The sequence below is a fragment of the Oncorhynchus tshawytscha genome, linkage group LG05 (assembly GCF_018296145.1).
Source record: "Oncorhynchus tshawytscha isolate Ot180627B linkage group LG05, Otsh_v2.0, whole genome shotgun sequence".
Taxonomy (NCBI): domain Eukaryota; kingdom Metazoa; phylum Chordata; class Actinopteri; order Salmoniformes; family Salmonidae; genus Oncorhynchus; species Oncorhynchus tshawytscha.
In genome coordinates, this window is record NC_056433.1 from 60,584,011 (window position 1) to 60,602,635 (window position 18,625).

Here is an 18,625-nt window from a genome sequence, read left to right on the forward strand (position 1 = left end):
ACTCCGAGTTCAAGAAACTTAAAAATATAAATAATATATGTATACGTTTTTATTTATTTTATTTAATTGTTTCCGATTGGTCAAGGGTCCATGGTCATGGTAACCCCAAGAGAAGAAAATTAAATATTTTGTTAAATATAAATTGGTTCCCTAGTGATTATCGGTACAGGATCCAAGGGATCATTTAGGATAAATATAAAGTACATTTTTAAGAGTCCGTGGTCACGGTAACTCTGAAATGCTATTAAAGATCTATATTTACTGTCCTAATGGCCACCTTTCTATTTTTAGGGTAGCCTACTGGTAAAAAGGCCCTGTGGTGCGATGGCTGAGTGTTAGTCAGTAGAGTTGGGACCAAGGATGGGGTGGGGGTACACATGCATACACACATGAACGTAAAAGGGGATGTGCCTGTACACATATTTTTTACAAATACAAAAGCATACACATACATCCCCACAAGTGGTGTGAGGGATAACATACAACGTCACACTCCACTACATCCTAGTGTGTGCATATATATGAGAGCTGTGTAAAAATCCAATTAAGGAAAGAAAAGTGTACAAATAAAATAGTAGCCAAAAGACGTCTGTGTGGAACCTGCCTTCCTTACAGCAACATTACAGATCTAGAGGAGTCCCAGCCACGACGCGTTTCTGCCTTACTCGGCTTCATCAGGTAGCAGGGAGGAGAATATATAAATAAAATTGTAAATAAAAGGTGCAAAAAGTAGTAAAATGTATGTATATATATCTACATGTACAGTAGGGTGTACTATGTAATTTACTTGCCTTTGTTGATGAATAGATATATGAGAAACGAGACCAAGTTGAGACTCTGGACAAGGCGGATAAGGTATAGTAAAGGCCGTTTATTCGAGAGTAATGATATCTGGCAAAGCGTGCTGCACGGCCCCATTCGTCTAGTTCTTAGGGAACTATCGGAAGAAGAGAATGAAACATGATGGGCAGTCCATTTTATACATTGAAATGACGTAGGTAGATTCTGGTAGTCCTGGCTTCTGGTAGGTTGCTTGTAGGTGATAGACAGTCCCCTCCAGCCTGGTGTCCGTATCCCATTGGTTCTTGACAGAGTTCATTGTCTTTGGAGTCCATCCCGAAGGGGGGTCGAGTGTGTGTTTTAGGAATTTCAGTGTATATGTTCAGTGTATATGTTATCTCAGTCAGCCCGCTGTGCAGGGGGAGGTTATGACACAGAGTGCAAGCTATAGTTTGCATGGTTAGGCCACATGCAGACAACAGTCAGTGAGTGCGTTATTACATGTGTTAAAACCTGTTACAGATTCAGGTTCCCAGTTGGGAACCAACGTAAACTGGGACGTGGCGCATGGAACGCAAAAATATTCTTAGAAATATTTAACCTCCACACTTTAACAAGTCCAATAGCTCAAATGAAAGATAAATACCTTGTTCATCTAGCCAGCAAGTCAGATTTCTAAAATGTTTTACGGCGAAAACATAGCACATATTTATGTCAAACCACCACCAAAGACACAGCTAATTTGAATTAGCCACGTTGAACAAAATATGCAATCAACAACCGCAGGATTAAAAGAAAAATACTTCACTAACCTTTTGAAAATCTTCATCAGATGACAGTAATAGGACATGTTACACAGTACATTTATGTTTTTTTCAATAATATGCAATTTATATCCATAAATCTCTGTTTACAATGACGCCATGTTCAAAAAAATGCTACTCAGATGTCCGGAGAAATGATGATATCTGCCGGAGCTAACGTCAGATAACAAGCAATACACATCATAAACTTTGACTAAATATACATGTTCTACATATAGTTAGAAAGATACACTTCTTCTTAATGCAACCGCTGTGTTACATTTATTTTTAACGTTACAGAATTCGTTCACTATGTAATAATATGAGACGGCGCTCAGAAATTAGCATTATGTCTCCTCTATCTCGGAGTCCACAGAAACCCATAATTAACACAGAAATATTCCCTTACCTTTGATGTTATTCGATCAGAAGTCGTGGAAGAAGTTATACTTACCAAAAACTGCTTTTGGTTTTCAAGTCTGTGTCTTTAGGTTATCAAACACGACAAATTCCGGTCGAAATGCAGGCAAAATTCTAGTGGATGCGCATCAAAACTTCAAAATTACATATTATATGTCGACTAATCTGGTCAAACTAAGTGCAGAATCGAGCTTTAGCATGTTTTTAACATAGAAAACAATCCTTAGCGTGAACAGACAAACCTACATCGTTTGGTGAATCTTGGAACAAAGGGAGCTCCTGACCCGACGTGCGCATGAAAGTGCATGTTTTCACGTGACCCGGAGGTTTCAGCCCGCCAAAACTTGAGGGAGCGCGCGATTCTCACAATGAGAGGCCCCACTGAAAGGGGACATCGCGCTGAAGAGATAGGAACTGTTCCCAGATCTGTAGCTGGTTGGGAAGGGTGGGGGCGATGACGTCAAAGTTGGCCCAACTTTTCTGTTGTCAAGAGAGATTTTGGGAGAATGGATGCCCTGAGAGTTCTGCTTTACATAGAGACATAATTTGAACGGTTTTAGAAGCTTTAGAGTGTTTTCTATTCAATAATAATTATTATATGCATATATTAGCAATTTTTGACAGATTTGTTTTCTGTTTACTATGGGCACGCAATTCCTCCAAAGGGGGCAGTAGTCAGCCCTATCCTTAACAGGTTTTAATATGTTATTACACCTTGAATGTAGTCCTGGTTGGGTGTGTGGAGCAAAATGCTGCCTGTCCAGTGGTCTCCCTGTAAAGGAGGAGTGAGGAGTGCTACCTCTCTGGTGTGTGTATGTGTGGGCCAGGTGGCTTAGGTTATTTTGATTGATCTGCACTGTTACTGGGTAGGATAGCTGGTAACAGGTTGTGGTGTGGAGGGTTCAGATAAAGGTGAGAGTGGAATAGGGATGCAGTAAAGTGGATGGGCAGTTAGAGTAGAGGTCAAGCACACCTAACAGCAATACAATGGAGACCCAATATGATAAAAGTTCAACCTTGTAGTGACATAAGGTTTTCAAATTGTTATTTGGTATGAATGAAGCATGGAGTGTGACAAAACAGGGATCACAATACATTGTAAGGGACAGACAAGGTTAAATTCACGATATAAACATCTGTGCAGAATCTCGAACAGCACTGATCACTTGCACTGTGTACTTTTATTAAAAATCTGAATCCAAGTAATTTGGTTGTGCTATTAGATGAAGCACAGTGATAACACATTATAAACACAAAATATCTGACATTGTATTCCCGTTTGAACTTTATTGTGCTTTTAAATCGTTGAACGCATAGTGATAACATATTGGAAATTCAAAAAACTTCTGTCTCTCTTTTTAAGTGGGTGAATAAAGGTTGAAATCTCATTGATCAACATCTCAACCAAAATGTACTCACATTTCTACGTTGAAATGGCGTAGTGTGGTTGCATTCACGTTCATTTAGAAGTGTTCAGAAACATATTATATTCTTATTTTCAATAAAAGTGACTCCAAAATGACACTACATTATTTACCATTAATTTCTATTTAACACAACATAATCTGAAACACAACCAAAACAAACTACAAATGCATTTTGTAGAGTCACAAACTTGATGTAGTCATTGCATGCTCGGAATATAGGACAAAATACAAAACTTTTGACTACTTTAATACTTATATATGTGAATTTCTCCATATACTTATGACACCTTCAAATGGGGGTACTAGATACTGTCAAAGCTAAAATACCACCTCTGCAAGATTAACAACTCAACTCGAACCTGCCTACCCAATAGCAATCACTTATTCCTTGTCATTAATCTCTCAGATCTGTTAGATGCTGCTCTGCCTTACCACTGAGCCAGTTTATGGCTAGGGACTGTTCCTCAAACTCAACAGTAAGGGCTTTAGAGTAAAGTGAGCTATCCTCAGAGCCTAGTGCTTATGCTGCCTCACTCTCGTTCCACCTGGCGCCTTCTCAGGATCGCCCAGGCCAGAGCTTCCACTGTAGCCCACTATGAGGGGCCCCTAATTCCTGGGCCCCTATTTTCTCAGCTCTCTTACGACTCTGACCATTGTACTCAGTACCTATAGTTCGGTCTCAGGTTATTTTATTCCAGCAACTAAGGTTCCCAATAGACTAATTAACCAGATGCTAAAAATCCTGAATTAATCAAGTCAATTTCAAAAACCTAGAGTAAAATGACAGGCACTTGTAGGACTCTTTGATGACACAGGAGTTTCAGAACAATAAAGCAAGTTTATTCAAAATTCCAGAAACAGGCATTATAAGTCCCAGCTCAATCAATCAATATCACAAATCAATAATCACACAAGCAATTATGAGAAGCAAAAATTAACTATGGATTAGATACCTCCAGCGCCCTTATCTAAACCCCTATTAGGCTGCCAATGCAATATTTTTTGTATATTACACTTTCATGAGAAGCACATAATTTAATAACAAGAAAAATGATGTCTTACCTTCTGCAAATATAAACAGTCTTTTGTTGCCCCCCTCAGGATGATCAGTCTCTCAATTGGTGTTTCAAAACTCTAACAGCTACTTAAAACGTTTATCAATGAGGCAACCTTAAGGATTCCTTGTAGAACGTTACTTTTATATTACCCTTAATATACCTATAGCTAAACATCATCATCACAACTAGTTTTAAACATGAACACTTCTTTTTCCCTTCAAATCGTTGGGCCAGTAACCGAAAGGTAAAAATCTGTCATTCTTCCCCTGAGCAAGGCAGTTAACCCACTGTTCCCTGGGTGCCGAAGACGTGGATGTCGATTAACGCAGCCCCCCCACATCTCTCTGATTCAGAGGGGTTGGGTTAAATGTTGAAGACACATTTCAGTTGAAGGCATTCAGTTGTACAACTAACTAGGTATCTCCCTTTCCTTTTAAAAAAAAATCAACCTTTACTATTCAAGTTTCACTCAATTCTAATCTCACCCCAACCTAACTTATTACTCCAGTTACATCTTAAACATTCAACATCCCATCCTCATCCTATTATTTCAACATTGTAACATTTCGCTATCTATCTCCAAATGTACTGTACCTTAAAACAAACATCGCATCCTTAACCATTTTACTATATCACTTCAGTCACCCTTTAACATTCCCCAATGTTTCCAACCATATTTAACATTTAACATTCAATTATTATTTTAATACATTTCAGTCCCAGTTCATTTCTTCTTCTTTTTCTTCTTTTCTAGGGTCAATGTACATTTTTCTCTCAATGTTCATTCTCCTTTGTGCGAGTGTAAGTGAAACTTCTTCATAAGTGTGTGAGTGTGTGAGTGTGTGAGTGGGGCCTTCCTGTCAGCATTTCCAGTCTTTGCTTTCTGCCACGAAAATGTCACAGAAAACTAGGCCTTAGCCTGTTATTCTTACAATACATAAAGTGATTTAATTTCTAAAAAGTTTAATATTTATGTATGAAAATACCCTCAAATATAAGGTGACATTCTGAACTGTCGCATCATATGAAACATTTGATCTCAAATCCCAAATGCTGGGGTATAGAGCCAAATTAAACATTTTTAGTTCACTGTCCAAATACATAGGTGACTTTATAACATACAGTATTGTATGTGAATATATTTTCTGTCTTTACAGATTGTGATGCTGAACTCCCTGTCTGACTTACATGGCTACGTAGATAAGGGCCAGCTAACATGTGAGCTTGGTGGGAACCTGGAGTACTGTCACAGTCAGTGGATCCACCACCGGACAGTGAGTCACCATGACATTTGACCTTTAGTCTAAACAGTCTTTACTCACTGGGAATTTATTGTAACTGCAGGATCTTACAAAAAGTGAATACTGAAATATTGCCAGTTTCCACATAATAATCCTTTTCTACCATATTTATTTTCTACTGGGATGTCGGTTTACTATAGATGTAATCCTAAAAATGTATGGGTCATGGCACAGTATAATCTGAGGTGTGTTTGTGTTTTGCTGACAGGCCATTGAGAACTTTGCTGTGACAGTGAAGACCACAGCCCAAATGCTGCAGAAGTTTGGCACAGATCTGTCCGAGACGGAGCTGCCTAATGACGTGCAGTACACCAAAGACCTGCTAACCACTCACACTGAGAAGCATGACAAACTAAAGGTGAGACACTGCTTCAGCATCAACACGGGGCTTCTGAACCTGGCTACCTATTAGGGTTCACTTGTACCCATAGTTAGCATCTGAATATTCCCTATGTTGATGAGTGGTAGTATAGTATTAGTAGATTCACATACAGTAGTGAGATCAGTGGATTGGTTTCTATCATGGCCTGTTGCTTAGTAGTTTAACCACACTCATTAGCATCAATGGCCCAGATAACAAGCATAGCAAAGTATAGCATAGCAAGCATAGCAAGTATTCTATTCCAAAACCAGACTGTTGATCAGGAGCAGCCCGTGTCTCATGATCCCCCCAAAGGCAGGTGGGTTGCCTCCTGGCATAGCCTGGTATTTAATTAGTTGTATAAATTTGACAGGATGAACTGAAATTAGCGGTGCAACAGGGGACTACTCTGCTGGGCTGTATCAAAGAGCAGGCCGCGAAGTCTGAGAACCACAAACTAAACCCAGACGAGATGGAAAACCAGACTACAGTGGAAAGGTTGGTTACTGGGACCTAGTTCAGATACTATATGTTTCTAATAAAACATGTTTTTATGTACAGTTCAGTACAAACATATACGTACAGTTCATGAGTGCATGGGTTTCAGGTTGTTGGCCCAGCTGGATGAGACAGAAAATGCTTTTCAACAGTTCTGGTCCAAACATTACCTCAAACTGGAGCAGTGCCTGCAGTTACGCCATTTTGAACATGACTTCCGAGAGGTATGTACATTTCCATCCCTGTCTGCTGACTACTATGGTCAGCAGGTTTTGCTTAATCATATAAAAAAAGAGAGCTGGACAGAACACATCCTGGCTATTTGAGTTCCTCCAGAGAGAGCATGGCAGTCAAGGTCACTGAAATACATGGATATTATACTACATACACAATAAAACATTTAATTAAATGTAACTAAATGTAATTGAAAATGTAATCTACATAATCTCCAAAAGTACTTATTTATCATGAGGGCCATAAACAATAACTAGTAATGCTGCATACTCAATTTTTTAAATTTTAAATAAATTGCTGAGGTGTAGTCACTTGAGGACACAAGACTAGTACACAGTACAAATATGATAAAAATTTGATTATATTATATTTTATATGATGGATTTTCTATTCAAGAAAACTGTATGAATAAGGCTTGAAATTACTTTCTGCTTTCTAAATATAGTATAATCAAATTATAAAACAACTAACTATAAGATTTCACCTTCCTTATAACTGTAAAATACATTTGTATGTTTAGTGTTAGACAAAATGTGCATATTTTCTAAAGATCTCTCTTGATCAAAACGTCTGCCCCAATCGCTGTGAATGTCTCACAGAGCTCTAGTTTGGCTTTCCGAACTCGTTAGGAACTCGCCTTTCACCTCATATTAATATTGTCTGTTTATGACAAACATAAAGGTTTTTTTGTTTAAAATCTATAAATTATTTTAGATGAATGCTATAAATCAATCTCTGAATGTGCTACCGTGATGAAACCACTCTCTCCTACTGCGCTACGATGTAATGATTGCGATGTAGGGTTCAGCCAGGAGTTGATGTACAGTCTGAAGTGCAAATGAAATGGTAGGAGGAACATCCCAGCTTCAAGTGGTTTCACATTCCACATCCTACGTCACACAGCAAAGCCCAGGCACTGTTTCTCTCTTCTCTCACAAAGTGAGGGTAGTGATAATAAAGTCAGAGCGTCCTCCTTGTATCCAGTGTTGGACTAGTAACCGGAAGGTTGCAAGTTCTAACCCCCAAGCTGACAAGGTACAAATCTGTCGTTCTGCCCCTGAACAGGCAGTTAACTGTTCCTAGGCCGTCATTGAAAATAAGAATTTGTTTTTCACTGACTTGCCTAGTTAAATAAAGGTAAAAAAAATAATTTTGTCTTAATCATTTATTTACTAACTAAATATTCACAGAAATGCATAAACAAACAAACAGTATATTTGGTTACAAGGAGGTGATGTTCCCTAGTGGGCTAAGCCAAAATGGCGACTTGGTAGACAAAGGGAAGTGGGTGTGGACTGAGAAGGGCATGAAAGAGAAAAGTCACTACACAGTTGATAATTATATTGATTGAAATGCTAATCCTGTGCACATGAACGCTCACTTATTCGGGAATAATTGCAATCAATATATATTTACGCTCAGTGTGTCGTCGTGATCTCTGTTAGAATCGTCCGTCTTTCTGTTGGAAAGTTCATCTGATCGTCTCTGCTCCCATGAAGTCTCTCGTGGTTAGAATGGATACTTCAGAGTCCCATTCAGAAATGTTCTTATGGGATAGATGTTTCGGCAAGTTGTCGGTCTTCGCATTCAATCATACATAATTCCTAGCTGCAGACTAGTAATTAGTATCGAAGAGTTGCTCTTATTCTGTCGGAATCGATAGTTTCAGAGTTTCAACAACCATTACAACCTTAGTTTATACTGAGATTCTTGTGGTCTCCACTCAACCTTAGCTCCTTCAGCTGACCGAGGTAGGCATGGTCTAAAGGAAATTCCTTCAGGTGGGGGTTATATTCGTAACAGTAGAAAAGGGCTGTCCCATGTGGCCAGATCAATGTCTGTGCTCATGGGGCGGGCCAATTACTTAGTTAAACTTTAAAGGGAATACAATTCTCTCACATTAACGGTTTAAAATCACATTACACAATTCTACAAATAGTTTCATCTTTACTCATTCATTTTATACAATAATTAGATGCAAGCCTCATAACGGAGGCTCCTGTATAAACAGAGTTATGGTAATGTGGCTGTATCGTCTTTCCTGAGGTCACAATCGTAAAACAAAACAGACTGGTCATAGCTGGTTTCTCCACCGACCGTTTACACATTCTTCAAAACATGGATATTGTTCAGTTCTCAAGTTCTGTGATGTAGAAGAAGTTCCTTTGTTCTACTGTGAAACCCTCTCTCTATACTGCCTGGCCATGAGGAGAGAGTCTCCTCTAGGAATTTACGACCTGAGATAACAGAACCTGGGTGTAAGAGGGAGAGAGGGGGAAGGCACTCGCTATACCCAAAGAGTGCCACGTCATGACACTGTACTGTACTGTACTCTACTGTGCTCTACTCCAGTGGTTCCCAACTAGTGACAATACCCCATAATGACAAAGTGAAAATATGTTTTTAGGCATTTTTGAAAATATATTGAAAATGAAATAGAGAAATATCTCATTTACATAAGTATTCACTCCCCTGAGTCAATACTTTGTGGAAGCACCTTTTGGCTGCTATTACAGCTGTGAGTCTTTCTGAGTAAGTCTCTAAGAACTTTGAACACTTGGAATGCACAATATTTGGCAATTTTTTCTTTTTTTTCTTTAAGCTCTGTCGAGTTGGTTGTTGATCATTGCTAGACAAGTCTTGCCATAGATTTTCAAGCCAATTTAAGTCAAAATTGTAACTGGTACATTTAGGAACATTCAATGTGATCTTGGCAAGCTACTGTATATTTGGCCTTGTATTTTTTGGTTATTGTCCTCCTGAAAGATAAATTTGTCTCCCAGTGTCTGTTGGAAAGCAGACTGAACCAGGTTTTCCTCTGATTTTGCCTGTGCTTAGCACTTTTCCCTTTCTTTTTATCCTGAAAAACTCCATAGTCCTTGCCCATGACAAGCATACCCATAACATGATGCAGCCACCACCATGCTTAAAAATATGAAGAGTGGTTCTCAGTGATGTGTTGTGTTGGATTTGCCATAAACATAATGCTTTGTTCTCAGGACATAAAGTGAATTTATTTGCCACATTCCTTGCAGTTTTACTTTAATGCTTTATTGCAAACCGTTTTGGAATATTTGTGTTCTGTACAGGCTTCCTTCTTTTCACGCTGTCATTTAGGTTACTATTGTGGAGTAACTACAGGACAATGTTGTTGATCCATTCTCAGTTTTCTCCAATTACAGCCATTAAACTCTAACTGTTTTAAAGTCAGCATTGGCCTCATGATGAAATCCTTGAGCGGTTTCCTTCCTTTCTGGCAACTGAGTTAGGAAGGACGCCTGTATCTTTGGAGTGACCGGGTGTATTGATACATAATCCAAAGTGTATTTAATAACTTCACTATGCTCAAATGGATTATCAAAGCCTGCTTTTTTATTTTTACACATCTGCCAATAGGTGCCCTTCTTTGCTAGGCATTGGAAAACCACTCTGGTCTTTGTGGTTGAATCTGTGTTTGAAATTCACTGCTTGACTGAACGAACTTACAGATAATTGTATGTGTGGGGTACAAAGATGAGGTAGTCATTAAAACATCATGTTAAACACTACTATTGCACACAGAGTGAGTCCGTTCAACTTATGTGACTTGTTAAGCACATTTTTACTCCTGAACTTATTTAGACTTGCTATAACAAATAGGTTGAATACTTATTGACTCAAGACATTTCAGCCTTTAATTTGTATTTAATTGGTAAACCTTTCTAAAAACATAAGTACAAATTGCCAATATGGGGTATTGTGTGCAGGTCAGTGACACAAAATCTCCATTTTTGTTATTTTTTATTCAGGCTGTAATAACAAAATGTTGAAAAAGTCAAGGGGTGTGAATACTTTCTGAAGGCACAGTAAATCCCCAAATGTATGTAGCAACTGCAGATTCCTCCTTAAAAATATTATTGTGATATAATTACTTACTTCATTGAGAATGTACATGAAATTTGTCCATAGAATCAATGACTGAAAAATACAGATTTTCAACGTATTTGATATGTATATTCAATATATATTGAACATCTGGAAAATACATATTTTTAATGTCACCTGTCATTCAGTACATAAAATGCACCTGACATCAATGTCTGGAATAGAAGTCTAAAGGACGTATTTTCAGCGTAATTGGTCTCATACCATACTGGTCTCATACCCAGTTGTATCAGACACTCTATTGCTGTGGTGTGGCCAATCTTATCAAAGGCCTTGGAAAGGTTTTGGTGATTAAGGTGGATATTGTGGATGGAATGTCAGACTCTTTGTATAGGCAGTCAAGCATACTGACCAGGGCTTGGGTGGATGATCTGTTCGGCATGCTCCCAAATTGCCTAAGGTTTGGTGACATGTCCTCTTTAATCCAGGCAGCGGCAAAACTCTCTGAGGGGGAGGGGGGTATGTATCTGCAGCACTGTGTCCTCCTTCCACTGTGAAGGGAATTCCCTGAGGAATTGAGGATGTTGCTAACAGGGTGACTTAATTCACAGGCAAACTCACATATATTTTTGGGATGTAAGCCTTCAGGGCTGGATGTGAAAAGCCGTGACAATGACAACACTTTGCTTGTCTAAAAATAGTTGCTTGCCCTTTACTTTTCTTCCCGTCTCAGTGTTATACATGCTTGTTTATGTTCACAATTACAGTATAACGCTTCCTCTCAAGCATATAAGTTAGAAAACACTGTACATGAATATGTGCCTGATCTGCAGTTGTCTCTGTGTCCTCTCCCCCCTCCCAGGTGAAAGTGTCATTGGACAGTCTGATGGACACTCTGACTTTCCTGTCAGATATTGGGGACTGTGTCACCCGAGTGGAGATGTTACTGAACGACCTCAATACCTTAGAGGAGAAGGCTCAGGTCAGCTCAGTCACATAGCATACGTCATATGAGATGTAACATCTAAACCTTTCAATTCCAATGATTGAGTACATTGCACAATGTCTCCACTATGGCTTCATTAGCATATGATCATCAGCCTTTGATTGTATTGTATGTGAGCCTAACATGGATGTGCCCCAGTGTGTTGGTCACGTGAGATGAATGGCTCTCTGTCTGTCTGTTGTGTGCGTGTCAGGAGTCGTTAGAGAAGGCCCAGCTCCATGCCCTACACGGGGACCAGCTGATCCAGAGCAACCACTATGCTGTGGACTCCATACGGCCCAAGTGTGTGGAGCTCCGACGCATCTGTGACAACTTCACCAACGAGGCCAAGAAGAAATATGACATCCTCTCCAAATCAAACCAAATACACAAAGGCATAGACAAGGTGAGGTGCATTACAGAGGAAGCTCCTCATCCCTATATTTCTGACAGAAAAGACACTGGCCTCTTAGAGAAATTGTTTGCATGATCAATTGCATCATTTACACTTTCTCTAATAGATTCAAATAACTTTCACACAGTTTGAAATCAAATCAAATTTTAGTTGGCACATGCTTCGTAAAAAACAGGTGTAGACTAACAGTGAAATGCTTACTTAAGGGCCCAACAATGCAGAGATATTTTTTGAAATAGAAAAATAGACAAATAACAACACGAGGAATAAATACACCATGAGTAACGTTAACTTGGCTATATACATGAAGTACCAGTTCCGAGTCGATGTGCAGTGGTACGAGGTAATTGAGGTATGTGGACACCTGCTTGTCAAACATCTCATTCCAAAATCATTGGCATTAATATGGAGTTGGTCCCCCCTTATCTGCCATTACAGCCTCCACTCTTCTGGGAAGGCTTACCACTAGATGTTGGAACATTGCTGTGGATACTTGCTTCCATTCAGCCACAAGAGCAATAGTGAGGTCGGGCACTGATGTTGGGCGATTAGGCCCATAGTCTGCGTTCCAATTCATCCCAAAGGTGTTTGATGGGGTTGAGGTCAGGGCGCTGTGCAGGCCAGTCATGTTCTTCCACACAGATCTCGACAAATAATTTCTGTATGGACCTTGCTTTGTGCACGGGGGGGCAATGTCATGCTAAAACAGGAAATTACCTTCCCCAAACTCTTGCCACAAAGTTGGAAGAACAGAATCATCTAGAATGTCATTGTATGCTGTAGCGTTAAGATTTCCCTTCACTGGAACCTAGCTCAAACCTTGAAAAACAGCCCCAGACTATTGTTCCTCATCCACTAAACTTTATAGTTGCCAATATGCATTGGGTCAGGTAGCGTTCTCCTGGCATCCGCCAAACCCAGATTAGTCCGTCTGACTGCCAGATGGTGAAGCACAATTCATCACTCCAGAGAACATGTTTCACTGCTCCAGAGTCCAATGTTGGCGAGCTTTACACAACTCCAGCTGACGCATTGTGCAGGGTGGTCTTAGGCTTGTGTGTGGCTGCTCGGCCATGAAAACCCATTTCATGAAGCTCCCGACGAGCAGTTATTGTGCTGACGTTGCGTCCAGAGGCAGTTTGGAACTCAGTAGTGAGTGTTGCAACAGAGGACAGATTATTTTTACACGCTTCAGCACTCAACAGTCCCGTTCTGTGAGCTTGTGGCCTACCTGAGTCATTGTTGCTCTTAGACATTTCCACTTACGTAATAATGCCCGAGAAGCTGGTGTTTGGAGGATATATTTCCATGGGTGTTGTGGAAGGATGAAATAGTATGAATAAATTCATCAAAATAAAGATGGAAATATGTCAATCATTATTTTAATATGTTGTTAACCCGTTGTACAAAAGTGATATCTCCAAACACCAGCTTCGAGGGCACTATCACTTTTGTACAATGGTTTAACAACATATTAAAATAATGATTGCCATATTTTCATAAAAATCTTTATTTTGATTAATTTATTCATACTATTTCATTCTTCCACAAGATATATTCCGAAACAAATCTAGAGTTGCTACCGAAGCCGGCCGGTCGTTTGTTCTATCGGTTTGGTTGCCAGAGATGTGACCCAGTCGTTCAGTATTGTTGTTCTGTATCTATGGTCATTTGTTCTAAATGTTCCATTGCCATATTGGCTGGGAACGTTCTTACCCCTTGCTTGCTAGCTGGCCTATGACGGCTTACTTACGGTCACATCAAACAGTACAGTAGCTGCATTTGCATTTGTTTAAGCTGTTTTTTAGTGACATTTATTTGGATACGTCTACAACAATAAGAGAATGTGGACGATTTCACCTGGCATAGAAACTGTGCTTTCTCGTCAGGGCACTGTTGTTCGGAGGAGCTAGCCAACAACACAGCTAACACAATCACTTCAAAAGTTTGGCCACATCTACTCATTCAAGGATTTTTCTTTATTTTTTACAATTGTCTACATTGTAGAATAATAGTAAAGCGATCAAAACTATAAAATAACACATATGGAATCATGTAGTAACCAAAAAAAGTGTTAAACAAATCAAAATCTATTATTTAGATTCAAAGTAGCCACCATTTGCCTTGGGACAAGCGTTGCACAATCGTGTAATCAAATCAAATCAAAAGTTGTATTGGTCACATACACATGGTTAGCAGATGTTAATGCGAGTGTAGCGAAATGCTTGTGCTTCTAGTTCCGACCGTGCAGTGATATCTAACAAGTAATCTAACATTTCACATCAACTATCTTCTACACACAAGTTAAATGGATCAAGGAGAATATGTACATATAAATATATGGATGAGCGATGGCCGTGCGGCATAGGCAAGAGTATATACATATGAGATGAGTAATGTAGGGTATGTAAACATTATATAAAGTGGCATTGTTTAAAGTGACTAGTGATACATTTAATACATCCAATTTTTTACTATAAAGTGGCGAGAGATTTAAGTCAGTATGTTGGCAGCAGCCACTCAATGTTAGTGTTGGCTTTTTAACAATCTGATGGCCTTGAGATAGAAGCTGTTTTTCAGTCTCTCGGTCCCAGCTTTGATGCTCCTGTACTGACCTTGCCTTCTGGATGATAGTGGGGTGAACAGGCAGTGGCTCGGTTGGTTGTTGTCTTTGGTGATCTTTTTGGCCTTCCTGTGACATAGGGTGCTGTCGGTATCCTGAAGGGCAGGTAGTTTGCCCCCGGTGATGCTTTGTGCAGACCGCACTACCCTCTGGAGAACCTTACGGTTGTGAGCGGAGCAGTTGCCGTACCAGGCGATGATACAGCCTGACAGGATGCTCTCGATTGTGCATCTGTAAAAGTTTGTGAGTGTTTTCGGTGACAAGGCAAATTTCTTCAGCCTCCTGAGGTTGAAGAGGCGCTGTTGCGCCTTCTTCACCACACCGTCTGTGTGGGTGGACCATTTCAGTTTGTCCATGATGTGTATGTCGAGGAACTTAAAACTTTCCACCTTGTCCGCTACTATCCATTCGATGTGGATAGGGGGATGCTCCCTCTGCTGTTTCCTGAAGTCTACGATCATCTCCTTTGTTTTGTTGACGTTGAGTGTAAGTGTGAGGTTATTTTTCTGACACCACACTCTGAGGGCCCTCACCTCCTCCCTGTAGGCCGTTTCGGCGTCGTTGGTAATCACCTGGGGGCGGCCCTTCAGAATGTCCAGGACCCAGTTGCACAGGGTGGAGTCGAGACCCAGGGTCTCAAGCTTAATGACGAGTTTGGAGGGTACTATGGTGTTAAATGCTGAATAATGAACAGCAATCCCTATCCCACAGCAGACTGGGATAGGGATTGATTGAATATGTCCGTAAACACACCAGCCAGCTGGTCTGCGCATGCTCTGAGGACGCGGCTAGGGATGCCATCTGGGCCGGCAGCCTTGCGAGGGTTAACACGTTTAAATGTTTTACTCACGTTGGCCGCGGTGAAGGAGAGCCTATAGGTTTTGGTAGCGGGCCGTGTCAATGGCACTGTATTGTCCTAATAGCGAGCAAAGACGTTGTTTAATTTGTCTGGGAGCAAGACGTCGGTGTCCGCGACGGGGCTGGTTTTCTTTTTGTATTCCATGATTGACTGTAGACCCTGCCACATACGTCTTGTGTCTCAGCCTTTGAATTGCGACTCTACTTTGTCTCTATACTGACGCTTAGCTTGTTTGGGGGAACAGGGAATAGCTACACTGTTTTTTATTCAGTCTTGTTTTTGGTTGCCTTGCCATGATTATTAGCAGTGGTTCACACTTTCAGTTTTGCGCGAATGCTGCCATCAATCCACGGTTTCTGGTTGGGGAAGGTTTTAACTGTCACCGGGGGTACAACATCTCCGATGCACAATAAAAACTAAAAGCGTTGTTACATTCTCCCGCAAGAAAACTAAAAATGTCGCTCAAACAGAAGGTGGAACTAACAAAGAGTCACTGACCAACAACCAAAATGAAACAGGTGGGGTTTTAGGAGGGGTTCTGAAAGACTCTCATGGGGGTGTCCACTGAAAGTTGACTAGCAACAACTGGAACCCACCATGAGACCCACTAAATTTGCCCAAGAAGAGGCAAACAAATGAAAAACCCACACCAAACTTAAAGACAGGAAGCAAACCAAAAAGGTGGAGCAAAACCAAATCTGGGAAATCAGACAAAGGAACGTTTTTCTAGAAATCAAAATAATAATAACTAAAGTTGTTGACACTCCACATCTCTCAAGACAACTGCACCCCTCTGAAATAACACCTGGGCCAACCAGGTGAAACACCTTCCATCTAACAAGATGACCAACCAGAACAGGCGTAACACAGACGGACACCAATTGGTGTGCCCCTCGTGCTAACGTCCAAGCTCAAAATATAAAATGGAAAAACCAAAGCCTGTAACAGCGTATATGACATTCATAGACTGTTTAGGCAACATGAAAGAGGAGGATGGCATTGGCGTTTCTCTACAGGTAGGGTGAGTCAACATGTTATTTTCTACTACACACACACACACACACATCAATCAGTACCATGGACAGCCCACATCATATTTAGCTTATGTTGATTGGAATAAATAATTGTTGGTATGTTTTAGTTATCACTGTATTAGACTAAGCATAGGTAATTAGATTATGTTGAAATGGTGCTGGAATAGTGGAGGCAGCGCCTGGTTAATATTTGCGACTTGCAAGACCTCTCAGTGGTTTTAAATCAATAGTTGTTAAGTAGTCTGAAAATGTTGGAAACATTAACTTGCTTGACTGGGCTGTAGGTAATGTAACTGTTTGTTACATGCATTATGTTTTGTGGACATCACAGGGCAGATGTTGCTCCCTGGTTTTGTGATGAAACAAAAGTGTGGTTGAATTTATTTTGCCACTGTGTCTTCTTATTATCTTGGTCACGGTGTCAAGGCATATTAACTAACAGGTTATAGAGCGAACAACACAATTATCACAACACATAGGTTGTAATAATGCTTTTTCCCCCTGGCTTGGCTTCCCCAGTGATTTTACCCACACACCGCTACTGCAAATGCTATGTATAGTTGTTCAAAAGAGATAGTGCCATGCCAATGAGCATAGATATATACTACTGATGTGGAGCTTCGACAGTACATACTGTAGTTATTGTTTATTCATCCATGTGTTCTCTGGTGGTTGCAGGTGAACCAGTGGTGTGAGTCGGGGGTGTATCTGCTGGCCTCTCAGGCAGTGGACAAGTGCCAGTCCCAGGATGGAGCTGAGGCAGCGCTGCAGGACATTGAGAAGTTCCTGGAGACGGCCAAGGAGAACCAACTGAGTGACCTCAAGAACATCCACAACCAGTATGAGCTAGTCCTCAACGCTGAAGTCAAGGTATGTGCAGTGGTCCCTTAACTCACTCATGGAATCCTAGTTCCTGGAGTTGTCAGCCTACTGATTAACAATTGTTCTATTTTTTTACCACTTGTATTGTGCTTTCCCTCAGGCTAATGTAAAGAAGGCTCTAAAAAGGTTGGACGATGTACAGGAGATGTTTGAGAAGAGACAGGTCAGTCTGAAGAAGCTGTCAGCCAAACAGACACGGCCCGTCCAGCCTGTGGCACCCCGGCCTGAGTCCTCTCCCAATCGCCCCGCGCTCTCCAAAACACCCAGGACCACCGGCCCTGCCCCTGGTAAGTCTCCCCCACGTTGACCTAACCACAAACTTTACCTGCCCTCAACACAAGACCATCCATCTATTCATTGCTAATCAAACTGAAAGATAGTCTATATACTATACTTTACTTGCCAGGAAGTAGTTATTTTCTAGTTTTAGACAAAGCATATGTTTAAAACCTTACATCCTGATGCCTTAGACTTGTAAGGGAAGTTTATTGTATTCACGGCGGTACTACGACAGGAAGAGGACATGGCTTTGGGCCAGGGCCTTCTGCTGTTGTTCCACACATAGAGAATGGAAACAGGACTTATGTTTCTCTTTCTTCTTTTTCCCATCCCTGTTCTGTAACCATTACCAGCACTCAGTCGAAGGACCTCAGAGAACTCCAGTGCCACAAAGCAGCCCATGGAGGCTGAGCTCGCCAAAAAGAAAAATTTAAGTCGCAAAGTCAAAGGGAGCCTCAAGGTAAGATCTGATGAACTCTAGACAATTGAACCTGAATGGTTCAAACTCATCTACAACAACCATCTTTTTTTTTTTCGCTAGCCACTGGCCCATTTTTATGACAGTGTTCCACCAATATAGTTATTTTATCATTTATTAAAACAGAACTCTTGGTCAATGGGAGTCTGGGAGAGAAAGTCATTGGGGTGTCCAGTTTTACTATCTTCTGTTTCCTGCCTTTCCCCAGCTGAAACATGTGGAGAAAGAAAACCTAGAGCCCTAGTTTAAATCAATTATGCACATTTTCCCCTGACAACATCATGTCTGTCTGATGAATATCAATAATGTGCCATACTAGTCATG

The 18,625-nt window shown here is 40.5% G+C and overlaps 1 protein-coding gene across 8 annotated transcripts in view; it reads left to right on the forward strand.

The window, feature by feature from the left end:
• The window catches only part of mcf2l2 (MCF.2 cell line derived transforming sequence-like 2), a 111,280-nt gene that overhangs the window by 42,170 nt on the left and 50,485 nt on the right, over nucleotides 1-18,625 (forward strand). For all 8 annotated transcript variants that reach the window (XM_024421669.2, XM_024421667.2, XM_024421673.2 and 5 more), the window contains exons 6-14: nucleotides 5,646-5,762; nucleotides 5,998-6,147; nucleotides 6,524-6,648; nucleotides 6,758-6,872; nucleotides 11,609-11,728; nucleotides 11,946-12,137; nucleotides 17,341-17,532; nucleotides 17,645-17,831; nucleotides 18,177-18,283. In XM_024421669.2, coding sequence (XP_024277437.1) covers nucleotides 5,646-5,762; nucleotides 5,998-6,147; nucleotides 6,524-6,648; nucleotides 6,758-6,872; nucleotides 11,609-11,728; nucleotides 11,946-12,137; nucleotides 17,341-17,532; nucleotides 17,645-17,831; nucleotides 18,177-18,283 — 1,305 coding nt within the window. The remainder of the gene's footprint in view (nucleotides 1-5,645; nucleotides 5,763-5,997; nucleotides 6,148-6,523; nucleotides 6,649-6,757; nucleotides 6,873-11,608; nucleotides 11,729-11,945; nucleotides 12,138-17,340; nucleotides 17,533-17,644; nucleotides 17,832-18,176; nucleotides 18,284-18,625) is intronic.